General features: G+C 42.9%; 1 protein-coding gene across 8 annotated transcripts in view; it reads right to left on the bottom strand.

The window, feature by feature from the left end:
- Positions 1-16,982, bottom strand: part of EXTL3 (exostosin like glycosyltransferase 3) — a 133,718-nt gene that overhangs the window by 29,732 nt on the left and 87,004 nt on the right. For 5 of the 8 annotated variants that reach the window (XM_039461104.2, XM_074384126.1, XM_074384125.1 and 2 more), the window contains exons 2-3: positions 8,333-8,430; positions 4,007-6,628 (exon numbers count right to left, since the gene is read on the bottom strand). In XM_039461104.2, the coding sequence (XP_039317038.2) occupies positions 4,007-6,154 (2,148 nt within the window). In that variant the 5' untranslated portion in view covers positions 6,155-6,628; positions 8,333-8,430. The other 3 variants (XM_074384122.1, XM_074384124.1, XM_074384123.1) reach the window with 3 other exon arrangements.

Raw genomic sequence — 16,982 nt, 5'->3', positions numbered from 1 at the left:
TTATCAACACTCTAAGGACTAACCTGAGAACAATCCCCCATCTTGTCTGAGGTCTAGTCAGAAGCCAAGCCTCTTAGCTTGAGGCAGAGTCCCCAGCTACAAAGTTCATGACGCCAAGAGCACACTATGGATGCAGCTTCTCTTCTGGTCTTCCCTTTTCCCTAAGAGACTAATGGCGAGAAAGCATGAAAACAACTCCCCTGGAATGATATTTACATTCCGCCAAAGAATTCTCCCTGTTCACTTTGAATTATCAAGGGCTGGGAGAGAGGGAAAAGGGCACTGAAGAATCTCTTATCTTTTTTTTTTTTAAGAGACAGGATCTCACTCTATCACCCAGGCTGGAGTGCAGTGGCACAATCACAGCTCATGGCAGCCTTGATTTACCAGGCTCAAACAATCCCCCCACTGCAGCCTCCCAAGAATCTGGGATTACAGGCATGCATCATGATGCCTGACTAACTTTTTTCTTTTCTTTTTTTTTTCTTTGTTTGTAGAGATGAGGTTTCTCTATGTTGCCCAGGCTGGTTTCAAACTCCTAGGCTGAAGCAATCTGCCCGACTCAGCCTCCCAAAGTGCTGGGATTACAGGCATAAGCCACTGAGCCTGGCACTATCATTTTCACTTGGGAAAAAAAATGGTGCATTCCGACCTCATCACTTCCACAGAGATCCTGCAGTAGGCAAAGATGTGTGCTATACTGATCTCCGAACTGGCTCTCTCTGCCACCGTTCCTCACACAGGCTGCTGCAAGTCTTTCGACTGCTTCTGCTCTTTTCCCCCCTAGTCACCCCCAAATCACATGCCTCCTCTGCTTAACACCCTCCAGGGCATCCTAAGGCACAGAGGATAAAACCCAGACTTCCTGACCACACGTGTGCCGCCCTGCACCTCCTGGCCATGCCGCCTTCTCCAACCTCCTTCAAACGCACCACCCAGATGCACTAGACATTGCTTCTGGTACTTGCCATCCCCCCGTACATCTCTCCAGAATTTACGTGGCCTGCTCCCTCGCTTCATTCAGGCTTCTGCTCAAATGTCACCTCTTCTAAAAGCCCTTCCCAGGCACCCTGCGTAAATTAGCCGTACCCTTTATGAAGAAGAGAATGAAAAACTAAGACTCAGGGACGGGCTGCCAAGAGACTGTCTCAGCAATCAGTAAGTAGACAGTGTGAAGAGAAGCAATGCCTTGAGCAAGCTAGACTACATTGTTAGTCACTGAAAGATGTCCCTTTCCTAACAGCCCACATGTTACAACTCCAAAAGGACAGATTCTAAAACGGCCACCCTACTTCCTATTTTCCAGAGTATAAAGAGGAGTAAGGAAGATGTGTAAGCTGGTCAGTATATAGACACTCAAACTAAAATTTTTAATGGGACTATCTATCAAGAAGGGATGCCTTGGTGTTTCTGCCTCCAGAAGGGTTGAGTAAGCTTCTACCAGACCAAGTCCTCCCTCAGATGACTACAACCTCTGGACAAAAATACCGAAAAAGGAATTGCCAAAAGGCACTAGAGAGTGAAGAAAAGACAACCAACTATGGACGGGTGCTAAAATTCAGAGGGAGGGAATTACTGACACAGGGAGAATTACTGCTGCTTTTACCCTGAGAGTAGGCCAGATTTGGTACCAAGAAAAACAGCCAAAACTCCCATACAAAACCTCTGGTCTTTCTGGCCTGTAAAGAAAATGTGTAAGGTAACCATAGCCATTTCTCTAGAGCAGAGAAAGCTACCAGTCTCTTTCTAGCTCTGATACCTGGGTACATCCAAGATGTCAGCAACTTCAGCTACTGCCCAGAACACCTGCCTCTCCTAGACAGAAGCACAACCAGAATATTTACAAGATGGAGTGAAATTCTCCAGCTTGAAGCTATTTCCTCTTTTTTAAAAGGACCAGAAAATAACTTGTTTTGCTAATATGAGAAAGCTGTTTAGATTGGCCAATTTAGAAAGTTTCTGGCATTTTCCAATTAGGTATTATTGCAATGGACTGTCCAATCACCAGGACTACTTATTTCTCAACAGAGTTTGTTTTTTTTTTTTGAGACGGAATTTCACTCGTTACCAAGGCTCAAGTGCAATGGCAAGATCACGGCTCACCGCAACCTCCGCCTCCTGAGTTCAGGCAATTCTCCTGCCTCAGCCTCCTGAGTAGCTGGGATTATAGGCACGCACCACCATGCCCAGCTAATTTTTTGTATTTTTAGTAGAGACGGGGTTTCACCATGTTGACCGGGATGGTCTCGATCTCTTGACCTCGTGATCCACCCGCCTCGGCCTCCCAAAGGGCTGGAATTACAGGCTTGAGCCACCGCGCCCGGCCTCACCAGAGTTTTTAACAAGGATTCATTCTGATTAAGGTCTCTAATGAATTTCAGTCAACTTAACTGTGGTGACAGCAACTTCTCTACATCCCTATAGAAATCAAAGAAAACTCAGGAAAACTGGAAAACAATGGCTGCTCTATGATTCTACTATTTGAGGAGCATATACCTTTCACAGAGTAAATGCTTTTTTACTTTCAATAACATTCATAAAGCTGTAACAAAGTGAACTTTGAGAAATCTATTAAAAATTCCCTATTTACTTAATATACAAAACAAACTGTGATAAAAAGGATTTATAACCCTACAATCTTTGACTAGCCTGATTATAAATTCAACTAAATTTTTTTTAAAAAGACAAGATTAGCAGCAGTAAGAAAAAAATTTAAAGCAAAGACATACTCTGCATAGGAGGAAGTAGGCAGTAACGACTGACACAAACAGAAATGATGTAGAGAGGATACAAGAAGCCTTTATGAGTGAGGTCAGTTAAAGCTGCCCACAACACAGGCAGGACAGTCATACTGCTTCCATCTCCTTTAACAGTAAGGGGTAAGAGGGAATCAAGTAAGTGAGCACCTTTCTAGAGTCCTTAGTAGTCTTATCTTAGATTCCTCCTTAACGCTGAGATCAAAAAAGCTAATTATCAAAGATCACAAAATGACTACTTAATCCTAGATCTGAATTACTCCAAATCTCATTCTTATTACACCATGCTGCTGCCTAAAAAAAGTAATTCAAATGTATCGGTTTCCCAGTGAAATACTTTTTTAAAAAAAAAAAATTAGACTTCTAGCAATGTGTGGCCCATCAGACCTTTTGCCGTCTTTTGCCGGAAAGTTTATATAGGTTGCAGGGTAAACAGTTGGCAGTCCGCTTCAGACTTGCTCTAAGGCTACACATTTAAGATGGTTACCATCTTTCTTCTAGAATCTAAGTTTAATTCTGCAGGTGGATTATATCCTGCATATTTAGCTGTTATTTTTTTCTGTAAAACACAGCATCAACCATGAGATGGAGTGAAGAATAACAACCTACAAGACACCCTAGAAGGTTCAACTGGAGTTGGTTCTCCAACTCCAAAATATCAAACCCCAGCTCCAGTCTTATAAAAGACTTCTTTGAATACCTGGAAAAAGACACAGGCCTCACTAAACCCTTTGGGAGGTGACTAAAAGCTGCAGTTTCTGGAATTAGACATACTCAATTCAGCTTTTCCATCACTCCGATCTTGGGCAAATTTATTAACCTAAGTCTCAGCTCCATACAAATAAGCTGAAGAAAGAGTGATAATGATAAAATGCTTATTTTAGTGCCAACATGCTAAGTGCTTCTAAATGGTAGCTTATCATTATCGTCATTAACACCTTGTCATGACACGAAAGAAGTCTATGGGATAATGGACAGGATAACCCACAAGGTCTATATATTGACTATAGAATCAGTTTCAGTTTTGGGGGATCTGAGATTTAGGAAGTAACAGCAACAGAACTACCAAGGCTTGAAAGAGCAGCAAGCAAACACTTCATGAAGAAAGGAATCTATACAGGCTTTTTAAAAGTATGTGTGTATTCTTCTCTGCTAGAACTTACTACTGCTAAAGTGAAGGAAGATGGAAAAGGGATTAAGAGTGAAATGCTATTTCATGCAGCAAAACGAACTGCTCGTTTTCCTATTACCATGATGGGGACGCCAATGTCAGGCCACAAGAGGTCCTCTGATGGTAGCTTGGGAGAATTCCACACCACCACCACCTTGTTCAGGTAAGGGAGGCCGTTCAGCCTCTCTAAAGAGTTCATAAGCACTTCCTCCCGCTCATAAGTCAACATCACCACTGTGAACTGCTCTCGGGGAACATTGCCTCCAAGGGCAGCCTGAAACTCCTTGCCAGAACCCCCAGCTCCACCGCCAATAGGCCGAAATCCAGTCCCTGAGCCCAAGAATTTGGCCTCCGAGGGCAACACAGGGTCAAAGGGAGTGTGGGGAAAAAGATGGAAAGGCCCTGGAGCGGAGTTCCAGCTGCGGTAAAAGTCAGTGACAGTCAGCGTGAAGTTGCGGAGGTATCTGGGAGAGGCATAGGGCGGCTCTGTCTCCACTGGCCCCAGGTCCAGGTCCCCGTTGTCGGCCATGTTGGGGTCGGTTCCAGCCGCCTTGCCTGAACGGTGGGGGATCTCAGCTGCTGCCTCTTCCCGGATGGGAGCAGCTGGGATCTGGATGCGAGTCCTAATCATAGCCAGCACGGTATTAAAAATACTGTCAGTGGTGGAGAAGTAAGTCTCCCAGAGAAAGCGGCCTTGCCGCCTCATAGCCAGGAGGTCACTGTCGGAGAGGCTTCTGAGCAAGAAATGAACCTCGGTAACGCGAGGCTTGGGCACCACCAGGGCCGCCTCGTTCCACTGCAGCATGTCCTGGTACGGAAGCTGGACCTGCTCCCCCAGCACCACCGGGACGGCACCGACTTCCAGAGCTTCAAAGAGCCTCGTGGCACACCCAGAGGAAATAATCAAGCGAGGGTCCCCGGGGGTGATGATGAGGGCGAAGGTGGAGAGCTTCAGCAATTCCAAGCGGTCCTCCCGCTCCCCACACAGTGCCCACTCAGTCGGCAGGCTGGGTCTGGGCTGGTTTTTGCAGGTGAATTCCACCAGGACCTGATCTAGCTTGCTGTCCTGCACTGCCTTCAGGGTGGCAATGATGCGGTCATCGTAGTCGGCGGGAGGGTCGCCCTCCATTTCTTCTTCGAAGGAGCGGGCCTCCTGAAGGCTAGACCTCAGAGACTCAATCTTCTCCCCCTGGAAGGTGAAGAGGTATTTCCGCTTCACCGGCACCTGCGGTGGGATTTCCATGAAGTTGGGCTCAGACATGGCATGGACCAGCGGCGACACGACCAAGTCAAAGCCAGGTCTGTACTGGACAGCGTAGAAGGTGGACTGGGCCACCATGGCACGGCCGGTACTGACATTATACAGGAGGTTCTGGGTATCTGACTTACGCGACAGATTGATGATGAGATGGTTGTGTCCATCCGTCCGCCAGTGCGGCAGGGAATACAACTGCTTCTCCAGCTCGGCAGGCCGCAGCACCACTGGCTCCTGCATCTCTCCCACTAGGACCACGTAAAGGCAGGCAATGTCTGCGTTTTCTGTAACATACACGTTAGCTCGTGCTGTCGCCTGAAAAGCCTGCTTGACCAAGGGATCCAAGTAGCTGCCAAAGATAAACTGGTCACTGTCATAGACATAGACTGGGAAGCCAGAGGTAAGAGGGCAACGGGAATAATCGAAGCAGTTGTGCAGCCGGCAGCCCCGGGTGGCTTTCGGGGGAGGGAGGCCGGCGTCGTCTTTCTCCGGGAGCAGCCGGATGGGCAGGGACAGTTTGGGCTGGTTCTGGGCCATGAGCTCCTTGTAAGAATGCTCCGTCTGGCTGATGACATTCTTCAGCTGCAGCAGGTCCTGCTTGGCGTTCTCGATGCTCTTCTTACAGGCTTCGATCTTCAGATTAAGCTTGGCGATCTCACTGTTCAGCTCTTGGCGCTTGGCCTCCAACTGCAGGAGTTCTTCGCTCACCGACTCGCGGATGCGGCACAGATCCAGCACGTGCTTCACCTCACACAGCTCGTTCCCTACCCGGGGGCCAAAAATCCGCTTGCCAGCCTCATCGGCCTCATCCAGAGTGGTGAGGTAATAGTGGGCAATGAGTGGGAAGAACACCAGGATGACGAAGAGCGTGAAGCTGAGCCACGTGAGGCGGATGCGGTTGGACCAGCGCAGCATGCAGGTCTGACCTCCGTTCCCCGCACCCCCATTCCGCAGCATGGTATAGCCGGTCATGAGTCCTCTGCGGCCTACCCGCCAGATCACGTCGGGTCACTCGCCATAACCATGGGTTGCTATTCCACAAAACGATCTCTGTTTCACTGGCACGTTTCAGGAAGAGTGCCTGCGCTCCCTGGACAAGGCACCAAATAAAATGGAAATTTCATTTTCCTCAGCTGCAGCTGAAACAGTCTCTGACCCTATTATAGCAGATTTTAAGTTCTGGCTGTTGACCAAAGAACATGTCCTTAATCTTTATCAAAAGGTAAAAGGTGCCACATTCTTGCTGAGATGAAAGGGAGGAGATACCTGATGATGAAACCCAGGAAAAACACCCTGGAATCAGACAGACTGTTTCAACTGCCATAGCTCTTATTTCTTGGTTTTGCTGACCAACAAATATGCATAGTGTCTACTTGGTTATACAGTAATGGGTTAGAACAGAAATCAATGCCAGCTTCTTACTGATGTCTTTGCCAACAATCGGGCCTGCAAAAGAAAGAGAACCACGTCAGTCTTGATGAGCTTACATTCAACAACCCCTGCCATCGTACATTTCTAGAAATGCTTAAATCTGAGATGGAACAATGGCTGGAACACTGGGTGTGTGTCACAAAGAACATTATGCCAATGTCGAGATGTTGTTTGTTGTTTGGTATGAGTATTTTACTCATGGGGAAATAAAAGGCTAAGTGCCTCCAAAAGCTACAGTTTACACCCCCTCCCCACTTCTTATGTAACTGCATATAGAGCAGCATTACAGCCCTATAACATGATGACCAACTAAATTCATGGGGCAAAGATGTCCACAGTCTCAATTGCTTATCCTATTCCACACCTGGACATCATCTTCATATGAAGAGAAATACCTTCCTATCCAACCGGGGTAGCTAATGGTTACCCTTAACATGTCTTCTTTGGAAATACTTAACAAAAAAAAAAAAAAACTCTGAAAAGCTCAATTTGTTCAATATAGAGTTGAAAGGGGTTGAAGAGAACTCTTTTGATCTTTATCCAGTAGTAGATGCAGTAATCCTGAGACAAAATGTATTTCCCAGTTTGCTTCTCATTTATCTTCCATTAGCAGACATCATGTGCTCTTTCTTAAAATATAAATAGTAACTTGCTCTTTTAGAAAGAACACTATACTTAGAAATGAGAGGCATTCGTTCTCATTCTCTGCTGACAGATTTGCTATCAGACCTTGGTTTCCTAATCTTCTCAGATGGAGATAGGTACACGGAGCCGGCAATGCACCACATGGCTGTGATACAAAGTGCGGTGGGTGGGAGGGCACTGAGGAGACTCAGTCCCCCAGTGACACTCCCGGCCCTGCCCTCTCACCAGGCCTCACTGCCACTGGCTACAGAGGATTGCTACTTGCTTTCCTTCAAATTCAACACAGCTAGAAGCAAATCATAATATCCTATGCCAGGGAATATTGCTGGTTTCTTTATTCATTCTTCCAAACAGTATTCACCATACTCTTAGCAGGGCTAAGACATGCTAAGTGTAACTGTGGGAGAATCCAGGATGTATAATCCTTGACCCCATGGAATTTCCTTTAGCCTAAGAGATAAGATATAAACAAACAAGGGTACAGGCAGCATAAAATGAGTAGGACTTCACAGAGGCAAAATCACTCTCTAGCTTCTACCTCTGTCAAAGATTTTTAACTATTAAAGGTGTGATCATCTTCTCTCCTTCTTACGATGTTTATAATCATAATTTTTATTATTTTTCAGAATAAAAATTTCTTGAAACAATAACTTTTTTTCAAGTTGATCAAATTTCATTGTAACATCTGATATTAAATTTTAATCAATAAATTATAACAACAATTTCTAAGAAAAGGGGATATTATTATCAGCTAACAGCAAAGAATGAGAGGAGGGAAATGATGGCATGAGTCACTGCATCCATTAGAAAGAACATCTGACAAGACATCAGACCTAAAGTTGATAATATTACTAAAAGGTTTTAGTATTTGAATAATCGAAACTTGGATAATTAACAGCTGCCCAAATATCCAAATTTACATTATCCTTGGGATTCAAATGTTTAAATCTCTTGTTGCTTTCAAAAGAATATTCTTTGCACTCATGACCAAATCATAACAAAGAAACAACAGAATGGAAGAAAAAGAAAAGAAGGCGTCATCACGGCAATCCAGCTGACTCATTCCTTCCTCACCATGTGTTTTGGGATCCTTCCTTCCTCTGACTTGTGTAGCATTATACTTCAGCACATGATTGCTTGAAAGAGTGAACCTCCAGGGCTTGATCTCCTGACTAAAAAAAAAACAACAACAGAATAGTGACACACTATTAGAAAAATAAGAAAGTGCTATTAAATAACTTATTTACTGTCCCTTCTGAAAAGATTTCTCTTATATATATAAGGTGACTGAAGAATTTACTGGCCAAACAGAGACGCTTTGAAGTGGAAAGGGGGACTATTAATAAATACACCAGGACAAGAGGTATACACAGGGACTCTCGCAGGCAAACCATCCAGACAGACGTTTCCTATTTACGTGCTCTAAGGGGGAATAAAATCAAACACTAAAGTATGGCAAAGTTCTTACTTGTTGGAAGTATATACTGAGGTGCTGACAGACGAAATGATGTACTTGGAATCTGCTTCAAAATAAACAGTATGAGGGTACAGGGAGCGTTTGGAGGTAGAAAGGAACTCAAGATCGGCCGTGAGCTGACTGCCACTGACACTAAATGATGGGCACCCATGGGGGCTTATGACATTAAGCTCTCTGCTTTTGCCTAGGTTGAAATTTTTCATACCAAAAATTCGAAAAGACATTACATACAGAGTCTAAACAGAGGGTTTTAAAGAGTCATTTGGAGACTGACTATACTTAGTCTAATATCTCTACTGCTATCAACTTACCTATAAGCAGAGCTGAGAGTAGAAACAAATGTTCTCACAGACACCAATAATTCAACATGATTCCAAAGAATGTATACCCACTAAGTTCCCATCTCTTTTACGGGAGCCAGGCAAAAGCATCATCCATGTCCAATCGCATGAGCATTCCTTCCTAAACAGCTAAATTTCCATGCACAAAAGAAAAAGAAAACTCTCAGAATCTCTTCTGTGATTCTCCGGAAAATGAAAATAAATGTATCAACCTCTAGAAATAAATGTCGAACAATGTTAAGGAGCAATCTTCAGGAATTTGTTTATTCCAAATACAATGTACATGTCTAACTCATTCTCAGTCACCTGCCATGGCATTTCGCACTTAACTTGCCAGCTGGCCTCCGTTCCTGCCCCACAACACACTCCACACACAGCAACCAGGACCACCTAGAAACGTGAGTCAGACCACGCCTCCCCTATCCACTGACTGCCCGGCCCTCCAGACTCCTTTCAGTTCCATCGCTCTTCCCCTTGCTCTCTCAGCTTTAGCCTAACAGGCCTCCTCTCACCTCCTCAACTGTGCCAAGCTTCTCGCTCTCAAAACTTCATACCTGTTTCATTTGAAATGTTCTTCCGCAGGCTTCTGCCTAGCAGACTCTTTCTCATCCTTCAGGTCTCAACTTTTCCTGGCATTCCCAGGTAAAGTTGCCTTTACGCCCTGATGCTCTTTAGTACCAACCCACTGATTTCCTCCCTAATATCTTTTAATTCCCTCCCTTCGCCACCAAAGTTTAATCCTCGAGGGGAGGAACCCTGTGTGCCTGGGTCACTGTTACATGGCCAGCACCCAGCCCAGTGTCCAGCACACTATACACAATCTATAAACATTTGTTAAATAAATCATTATCATGGATCACTTCCTCATCCTACCTCAATTCTCCCCTGCATTTCCACGAAGCTGTGTTTTTTTAGTGTCCCATCTACTTCCCTGACTCATCCTCCCTTTCTGCTTTGCTGGGACCTAGTCCTCTTACCTCATACTAAAAGTGTTTCCTATGTCTGTCAAGGTAATCTGTTAATGAATCCACTAACAAATAATATATTGTATTGAATTCAGGCAAGATACAGAGAAAGAAATTCAGAGCCAGGAAGCAGCTGGATGGCCATATGGACCTGCAGCTAGACTACCTGGCTCAGGACGCAGCTCAGCCTGGAGAATGTTATATATCTCTCTGAGCTCATTTCCTCCTTTGTAAAGTGATGCTAAAAATCTCTACCTACCACCAGGGTTACTGCAGAAATTAAATAAGTTACTATAGATGGAAGGGAAAAAAAATGGAAACATGGCTAAAACAGTGCTAAAAGGAAAATTTATGCATGAATTTTTGCACTGAAGAAAAGTCTCAAATCAATAACCTATGCTCCTCCTTCAAGAACCGCCCCCCCCAAAAAAAAACCTAAAGAGCAGAAATCAATGAAATCAAAAACAAAAGCAGAAGAGAAAAAGCAAGAAAACAAAGGAGTTTGTCACCAGTTTGACAAACATGCAAGAACAACAAATAGAAAAGACAAAAATTACCAATAGTAGGAATGAAACAGGGCTATTACTTCAGTTTCTGCAGGCTACATAACTCTACACACTTCAGTGAAATGGACCAACTCCTTGAAAAATACAAAATACCGTAACTCATCCAATAGTTTTATAACTATCAAGTAAATTGACTTCATACTTTTAAAAATCCCAAAAAAGGGCCAGGCACGGTGGCTCATGCCTGTAATCCCAGCACTTTGGGAGGCCAAGGTGGGAGGATCACAAGGTCAGGATATCAAGACCATCCTGGCCAACATGCTGAACCCTCATCTCTACTGAAAATATAAAAATTCACAGGGCATGGCGGTATGTACCTTTAGTCCCAGCTAAAGGCACACACCGCCATGTGTTGGGAGGCTGAGGCAGGAGAATCGCTCAAACCCAGGAGTCAGAGGTTACAGTGAGCCGAGATCATACCACTGTACTCCAACCTGGTGACAGAGCGAGACTGTCAAAAAAAAAAAAAAAAAAAAAAGGAATCCCAAAAAAGAAATCTCCAGCCCCAAATGGTTTCACTGAAGAATTCTACTAAACATTTGAAGAAAAATAAACACCTATTCTACACTGTCTCTTCCAGAGGAGGGAACACTTCGCAGTTCATTTTATAAACCTAGCATTACCATGACACTAAAGCCAAAGACAGTACAAAAAAAAGAGAAAACTACAAGCCAGGTGCAGTGGCTCATGCCTGTAATCCCAACTCTGGGAGGCTAAGGGGAGAGGATGGCTTGAGACCAGCTTTGACAACCTACAAGACCCCATCTCTGCCAAAAAACAAACAAATTTAAATTAGCCAAGTATTATCCCAGCTACTCGAGACCCTGTCTAAAAAAAACAAAAACAAACCTACAAAAAAATCTCAGGAATATAGGCACAAAAATACTTAACACAGTATTAGGGTTAGACTTCAGCAATATATAAAAAGAATCCCATTATATTTCATTTCAGCAGGGAAGTCTTAAGTATTTTAATATAATCCTATCCAGAAGCATAAAAATTCCACTTATACCCTCATTTCTCATATCAAAGTGTCCTTCCATTCTCACCCATGCTGTGCACTTCATATGAAGTAAGTGTGCATTTTACACTCCTCGCCCATGCCCTCTCCTGATTCTCTTTCTCTGACCCCTTTTCACCACTCCCTAAATGTAGCTGTTCCCACAGGCTTGTCCTAAATCTCTTCCATCTTCACGTCCTCAAACCTGCCAATGAGCTTCGGTTACCTGAGACTGGATGACTCTCAAATCTACTTTTCCCATCTTTGCCTCCCTCCTGATATCCCTTTTCCAGTGGTCAGAAACACACACATCTACACCTCAAAGGTCGAACAGCCAGCAAGCATGTCTTCTACGATTAGAAGGGGGTCATAACAGCGTCTTCTCCCGAGGGAAAAAAACGTCAAACAGTTGTATACAGAGATTTACCATTCAGATTGTGGACAGCGTCCTACCTTTTACTCTTTTTCCTAATCAGACATTTTTGCTGACAAAAGCAAAGTAGAGGTCTCCATCTGCTAGCTACTCACTGGAGGGCTGAAACAAGCTATAGCCCTGGAAAGCTGTCGTGTAAATCACTCCGTTCCAGAGTCTGAACAATGGGCTGAGAAGTCCAGGATCAGAGTTCCAAACCGCAACTGTGCACGTGCTGGTGTTCCCCTTCACCTCCCTGAACCAGGGCCCTCCTCCTCTCACATCCCTTATCACAACAGCAAACCGAGATAATCAGCAGCAACATTACTCACGGCCTTGCTTTCAAGAGTTTGTTGATATAACAACCATCCTACGGACTCGACTTTTTTCCTTATAAAACTAAAACACTGATACTGAAACTTCCCATCGCGGATCTGGGATATGTCTCTATTTAGGTCTTCTTTCTCGTCTTTTAATAAAACTGTAATTTTTTTTTAACATGCAGAAAATTACCAGACTAAAATGCGGCGCTAAAAGAAAGAAAAAAAGTTAAACAACGACACTAAAACACTCACCCGGAGAGATGGGAGGCGCAGGGGGATTAAGGGAGCCGCTGATCCATCTGCTATTATGCCTTCCACATGGAAGGAATGAAGAGAGAAGTGGGCGAGAAAGAGAGGCTAGACGCTTTCCAGATGTTCCCAATGAAACCTTCAATGGCCTCTAATAGCTTAATTAGGATAATAGCTAACAGGTACTGAATGCTTGCTGTATACCAGCTAAACCTATTACCACATATTCCTTAGCACACTCAATCCTCACAACAATCCTTTGAAGCAGGTTTACTGTTATTCCTGTTCTGTACATGAAGAAACCAAAGCACAGAGGCTAAGTCATTTGCCATAGGTCATCCATATTCAGTAGGGAAATGTGAATCCAAATCAACGCAAGCTGACTCTAAGGCTCAAATCTTTAATGCCTTAATTGTGTTCCAATGTCTGTATTAATTCAAGTAACAGTGCAAGCAGGCACATACACGCCTATCACGTATATTATTTTTACATTCTCCATAACACTGCGGCTCCACCGTAACCATGAATAATGATTATAATTGAAACACACAATATTCCTCCAAAACCCAAAGCCAACACGATATTCAAAGTATTTACCTGCTAAAGAGAACAACATACTCAGAACAAAATATGTTTGCCAGCGTGCCTATGACTCACCTGTGTAACTGTGCTTGTAATACTACTTTCTTTTTAATTTAGGTCAAAATGGGCCCATCTAGTGGCCGAATTCCATGACAACCCAGATGCGGGTTCGACAGAGCTGTCTTCATGCTGCTGCCATTGCCACCATCACCAGGAGCCCTTCCAATTAGGTAAAGAGAGTTCTCCACAGGAAACCATTTCAGTGAGGTCGTTGGAAGCAGTATTTCATAGGATTGTTTTGTTTTTAAGTACTAACAACCTAAAAGAACATCATTTCCCAATTTCCTTACTAAGTACAGGCATGACAGACTGTCAAGGCATGATAGCACCTAGTTCATGAAATCAGGAAGTATGTTAATAAGCACTAAAACACATTTCCCACACTATCACTGATTTCTCTCTTCTGTTTAAAAAAAAAAAAAAAAAAAAAGGCACCTCCCAGGGAAGCTAACTGTAGATAAGGAATAAGCTGTAAGAACTACGTGTAGGCAGTTCCCAAGTTACAGGAGATCAAGGCCCTGTGTCACAGTGGTTTCTTACTGGATAACTTAACCTGGATGAGAAAGGGAAACAGAATATCCTCAGCAATTAAAAAGCAAAATAAAGTGTGAAAACTGGTTGTGCCTTGACCTACTGACTCAAGAGTGAAGACTATGATGCAACCAGAGAACGAGCATTTGAGCCACCCTTATTACAGGGCTGCTATAAAGGGAAAACAAGTTATTCTTTGGGCTTACGAGCAGATTTCTAAATCCCAAGGTGTTCCACAAACGCCACTAGCAGACAAGTCACAAAATACAAAAAGAACTCATCAATAAGTGATGATCATTCCTTCCGTTGCTCAATATATAGATATTAACAAGGAAAATGAGGCCATTGATTATTCCAAGTTACCTGTTTACTTGGCAATAAACATGAACCCAGAAGTCTCAAATTTCAGCGTAAGTCCTCAATTTGAGAATTATACCATTGCCTGTATCTGTTTCCCTTCCCACCAGTTTGCTAATGTGCCACAAATCAAAACGGTATTGTCTTACAGTCAGTTTAACTGGGTGTAAAAATCAGATTCACAACTCAAGAATTTTTCAAATAAACCCAGGCCCACGCTACATTAACTAAATCATAATCCCTAGGTGTAAGGCCAAGACTCCAACGGTTTGACAGAGTTCCCATGTGATTTGAATGCACAGCACACAATCCTAACTCAAAAACCATTGGTCTAAGGAAGAATTGATGGTAATGGAGATTCAGATTGATGGCAGCTGAATCAATGTAATTGCAGAAAGCTAAGGAAGACAAACAGCAATCCCCCTTAACTCATACAGAAAGTCCACAACTATAACACACGGCACACCCCTGGAAGATGGGGAGGAGAGGCATTTTTCAAAATTGCTACTGATTTATATTTACAATGTGCTACAAACAGGACTCTAGATAACACATTTCACACATATTATCTCACTTCTTCAACCACATGGGAGTAGGGACTGTGATTTTCACTTTACCGATGAAGCAGTGGTAGATGCCAGGAAACTTGTTCAAGGCAATACAGCAACCAAGTTACAAATCCAGGTCCGGATGACCTACAGCCCTGTATACTGCTTCTCATGTATTTACCACTTGTTTACTTAGAGGCTTCATTTTATTTTAATTTATTTTACAATCAGTACATATTACTTTCGTAATTAAAATATTACCTTCCTGCAATCTTTTTAAAGAACGCCTCATTACATTTTTTTTTCTTTTTTGAGACGGAGTTTCGCTCATTACCCAGGCTGGAGTGCAATGGCGCGATCTCGGCTCACCGCAACCTCCGCCTCCTGGGTTCAAGCAATTCTCCTGCCTCAGCCTCCTGAGTAGCTGGGATTACAGGCAAGCGCCACCATATCCAGCTAATTTTTTGTATTTTTAGTAGAGACGGGGTTTCACCATGTTGACCAGGATGGTCTCAAGCTCTCGACCTTGTGATCCACCCGCCTCGGCCTCCCAAAGTGCTGTGATTACAGGCTTGAGCCACCGCGCCCGGCCCTTACATTTTTCAATAAATAATGTGACACATCTATTTGGGAAAAAAAACAAAGTTAGATTACTGCATGGCAAAGCAAATGCAAAAATACGTTCCAGATGGATTCCAGAGTGAATTATAATAAATGAACCATAACAAGAAAAGGAAAACATACATGTAATTTCATCTCAAGTTAAGTACAGCCACTTTTCCAGGAATGCAAGCAAAAGTAAAATCCAGAAATGTTCAACAGGTTTGACTACATAAGAATCAAAGGATTCTATGTGTTCAGAAGAAAAAAGCTTCAATTTGATTAAAAACTGGGGGAAGCCTGTGCAGCATGACAGAATTAAAAGAAGGTAATCAACAGTGGTCAAAGGATATAAACAAGAAGTTACACAAAAAAGGGTTCAAGTGATCAACATGTTTATATGTTTAACCTTTCTAGCGATCAAATAAATACACATCTCAAACAAGATGCTGTGATATTTTCATCACCTATATATCATCAAAGAATTGTCAAATTTTAATATTCGGTGCTAAGCAGGATCCAGGGTAAACATTCCCACGCTTGGCTGCTGGGGCTGCAAATTGGCACACCTTTCTGGAGCACAATTTGGCAGTCATACAAACACTGAAACTGTGCCTATCCTCTTTCCCTGTAATTCTATCCCAAAAATTATTCTTCTAGAATCATTAGTGAGAAAAAAGATTTAATTTCCAGAATGTTCATACTAAAACATTAAAATAAAGTGATTAAAGTACAGTACAACTCTGAACTATGCTGGCTGCCACAATGTGACAGGTACTCTTGCATTAGTAGAAAACTAAACTGAAAAGTAATTTGCCATTTGTAAGAAAAAACGCTTGAAAATTTTCTTATCTTTGATTCAGCAATTTCACTTTCTAGGAATGTATTTTAGGTGAACAAGATTTGTATAAAAAGATGCAATCACCTCATTATTCTTTATCATCTATATAAAATATATAAATTAAATGTCCAAGCCTAGCAGCAAGGTTAAACAAAGTATGACTCACTGTTATGACTACCATACCATTAGGAAGCTTTTCAATGGTTTTAAATAAAAAGAAAAAACATGTTCGCCATCTAATATTAAGTGGAAAAATACAGATTCAAAGCCATATATCCAGTATAACATAAAATACTGAAAGCAAAAACACCAACAGAGGCACTTCTAGATTGTGAAATTATAGGTGATTTTTGTATTCTTCTTTCTCACTCTGCCTCCTAAAATGAGATGCATCATTTTCTTAAGGGCTGGGTACAGATGTAGAAACAAAGTTTTAAAATACGGTCTTCAGATGGATTTTGCTAACTTATTCTCAGAACAGTCCACTTAGCCTGCAAGTGCCTAGATTATAAACTAATCTAACAGTTTCCGCCTCTCTAGAACACATGATTTTTATTTTATGCTGTGGAAGCATGCAACTGATATCGTTACTGCCCTGGGTCTCCCTGAATGAGATGGAGAAAAGTGAAGCAAGTTTGCTAAGCCATACATAAATCAGTTTTTTGTGTTTTTTTGGTTTTTGGGGGACGGAGTTTCGCTCTTGTTGCCCAGGCTGGAGTGCAATGGCGCGATCTCGGCTCACCACAACCTCCGCCTCCTGGGTTCAGGTAATTCTCCTGCCTCAGCCTCCTGAGTAGCTGGGATTACAGGCACGCGCCACCATGCCCAGCTAATTTTTTGTATTTTTAGTAGAGACGGGGTTTTACCATGTT

Source organism: Saimiri boliviensis, chromosome 13 (genome assembly GCF_048565385.1).
Source record: "Saimiri boliviensis isolate mSaiBol1 chromosome 13, mSaiBol1.pri, whole genome shotgun sequence".
Lineage (NCBI taxonomy): Eukaryota > Metazoa > Chordata > Mammalia > Primates > Cebidae > Saimiri > Saimiri boliviensis.
Note: the sequence above shows the minus strand (reverse complement) of the source record. Positions and strands in the feature narration are given on the sequence as shown.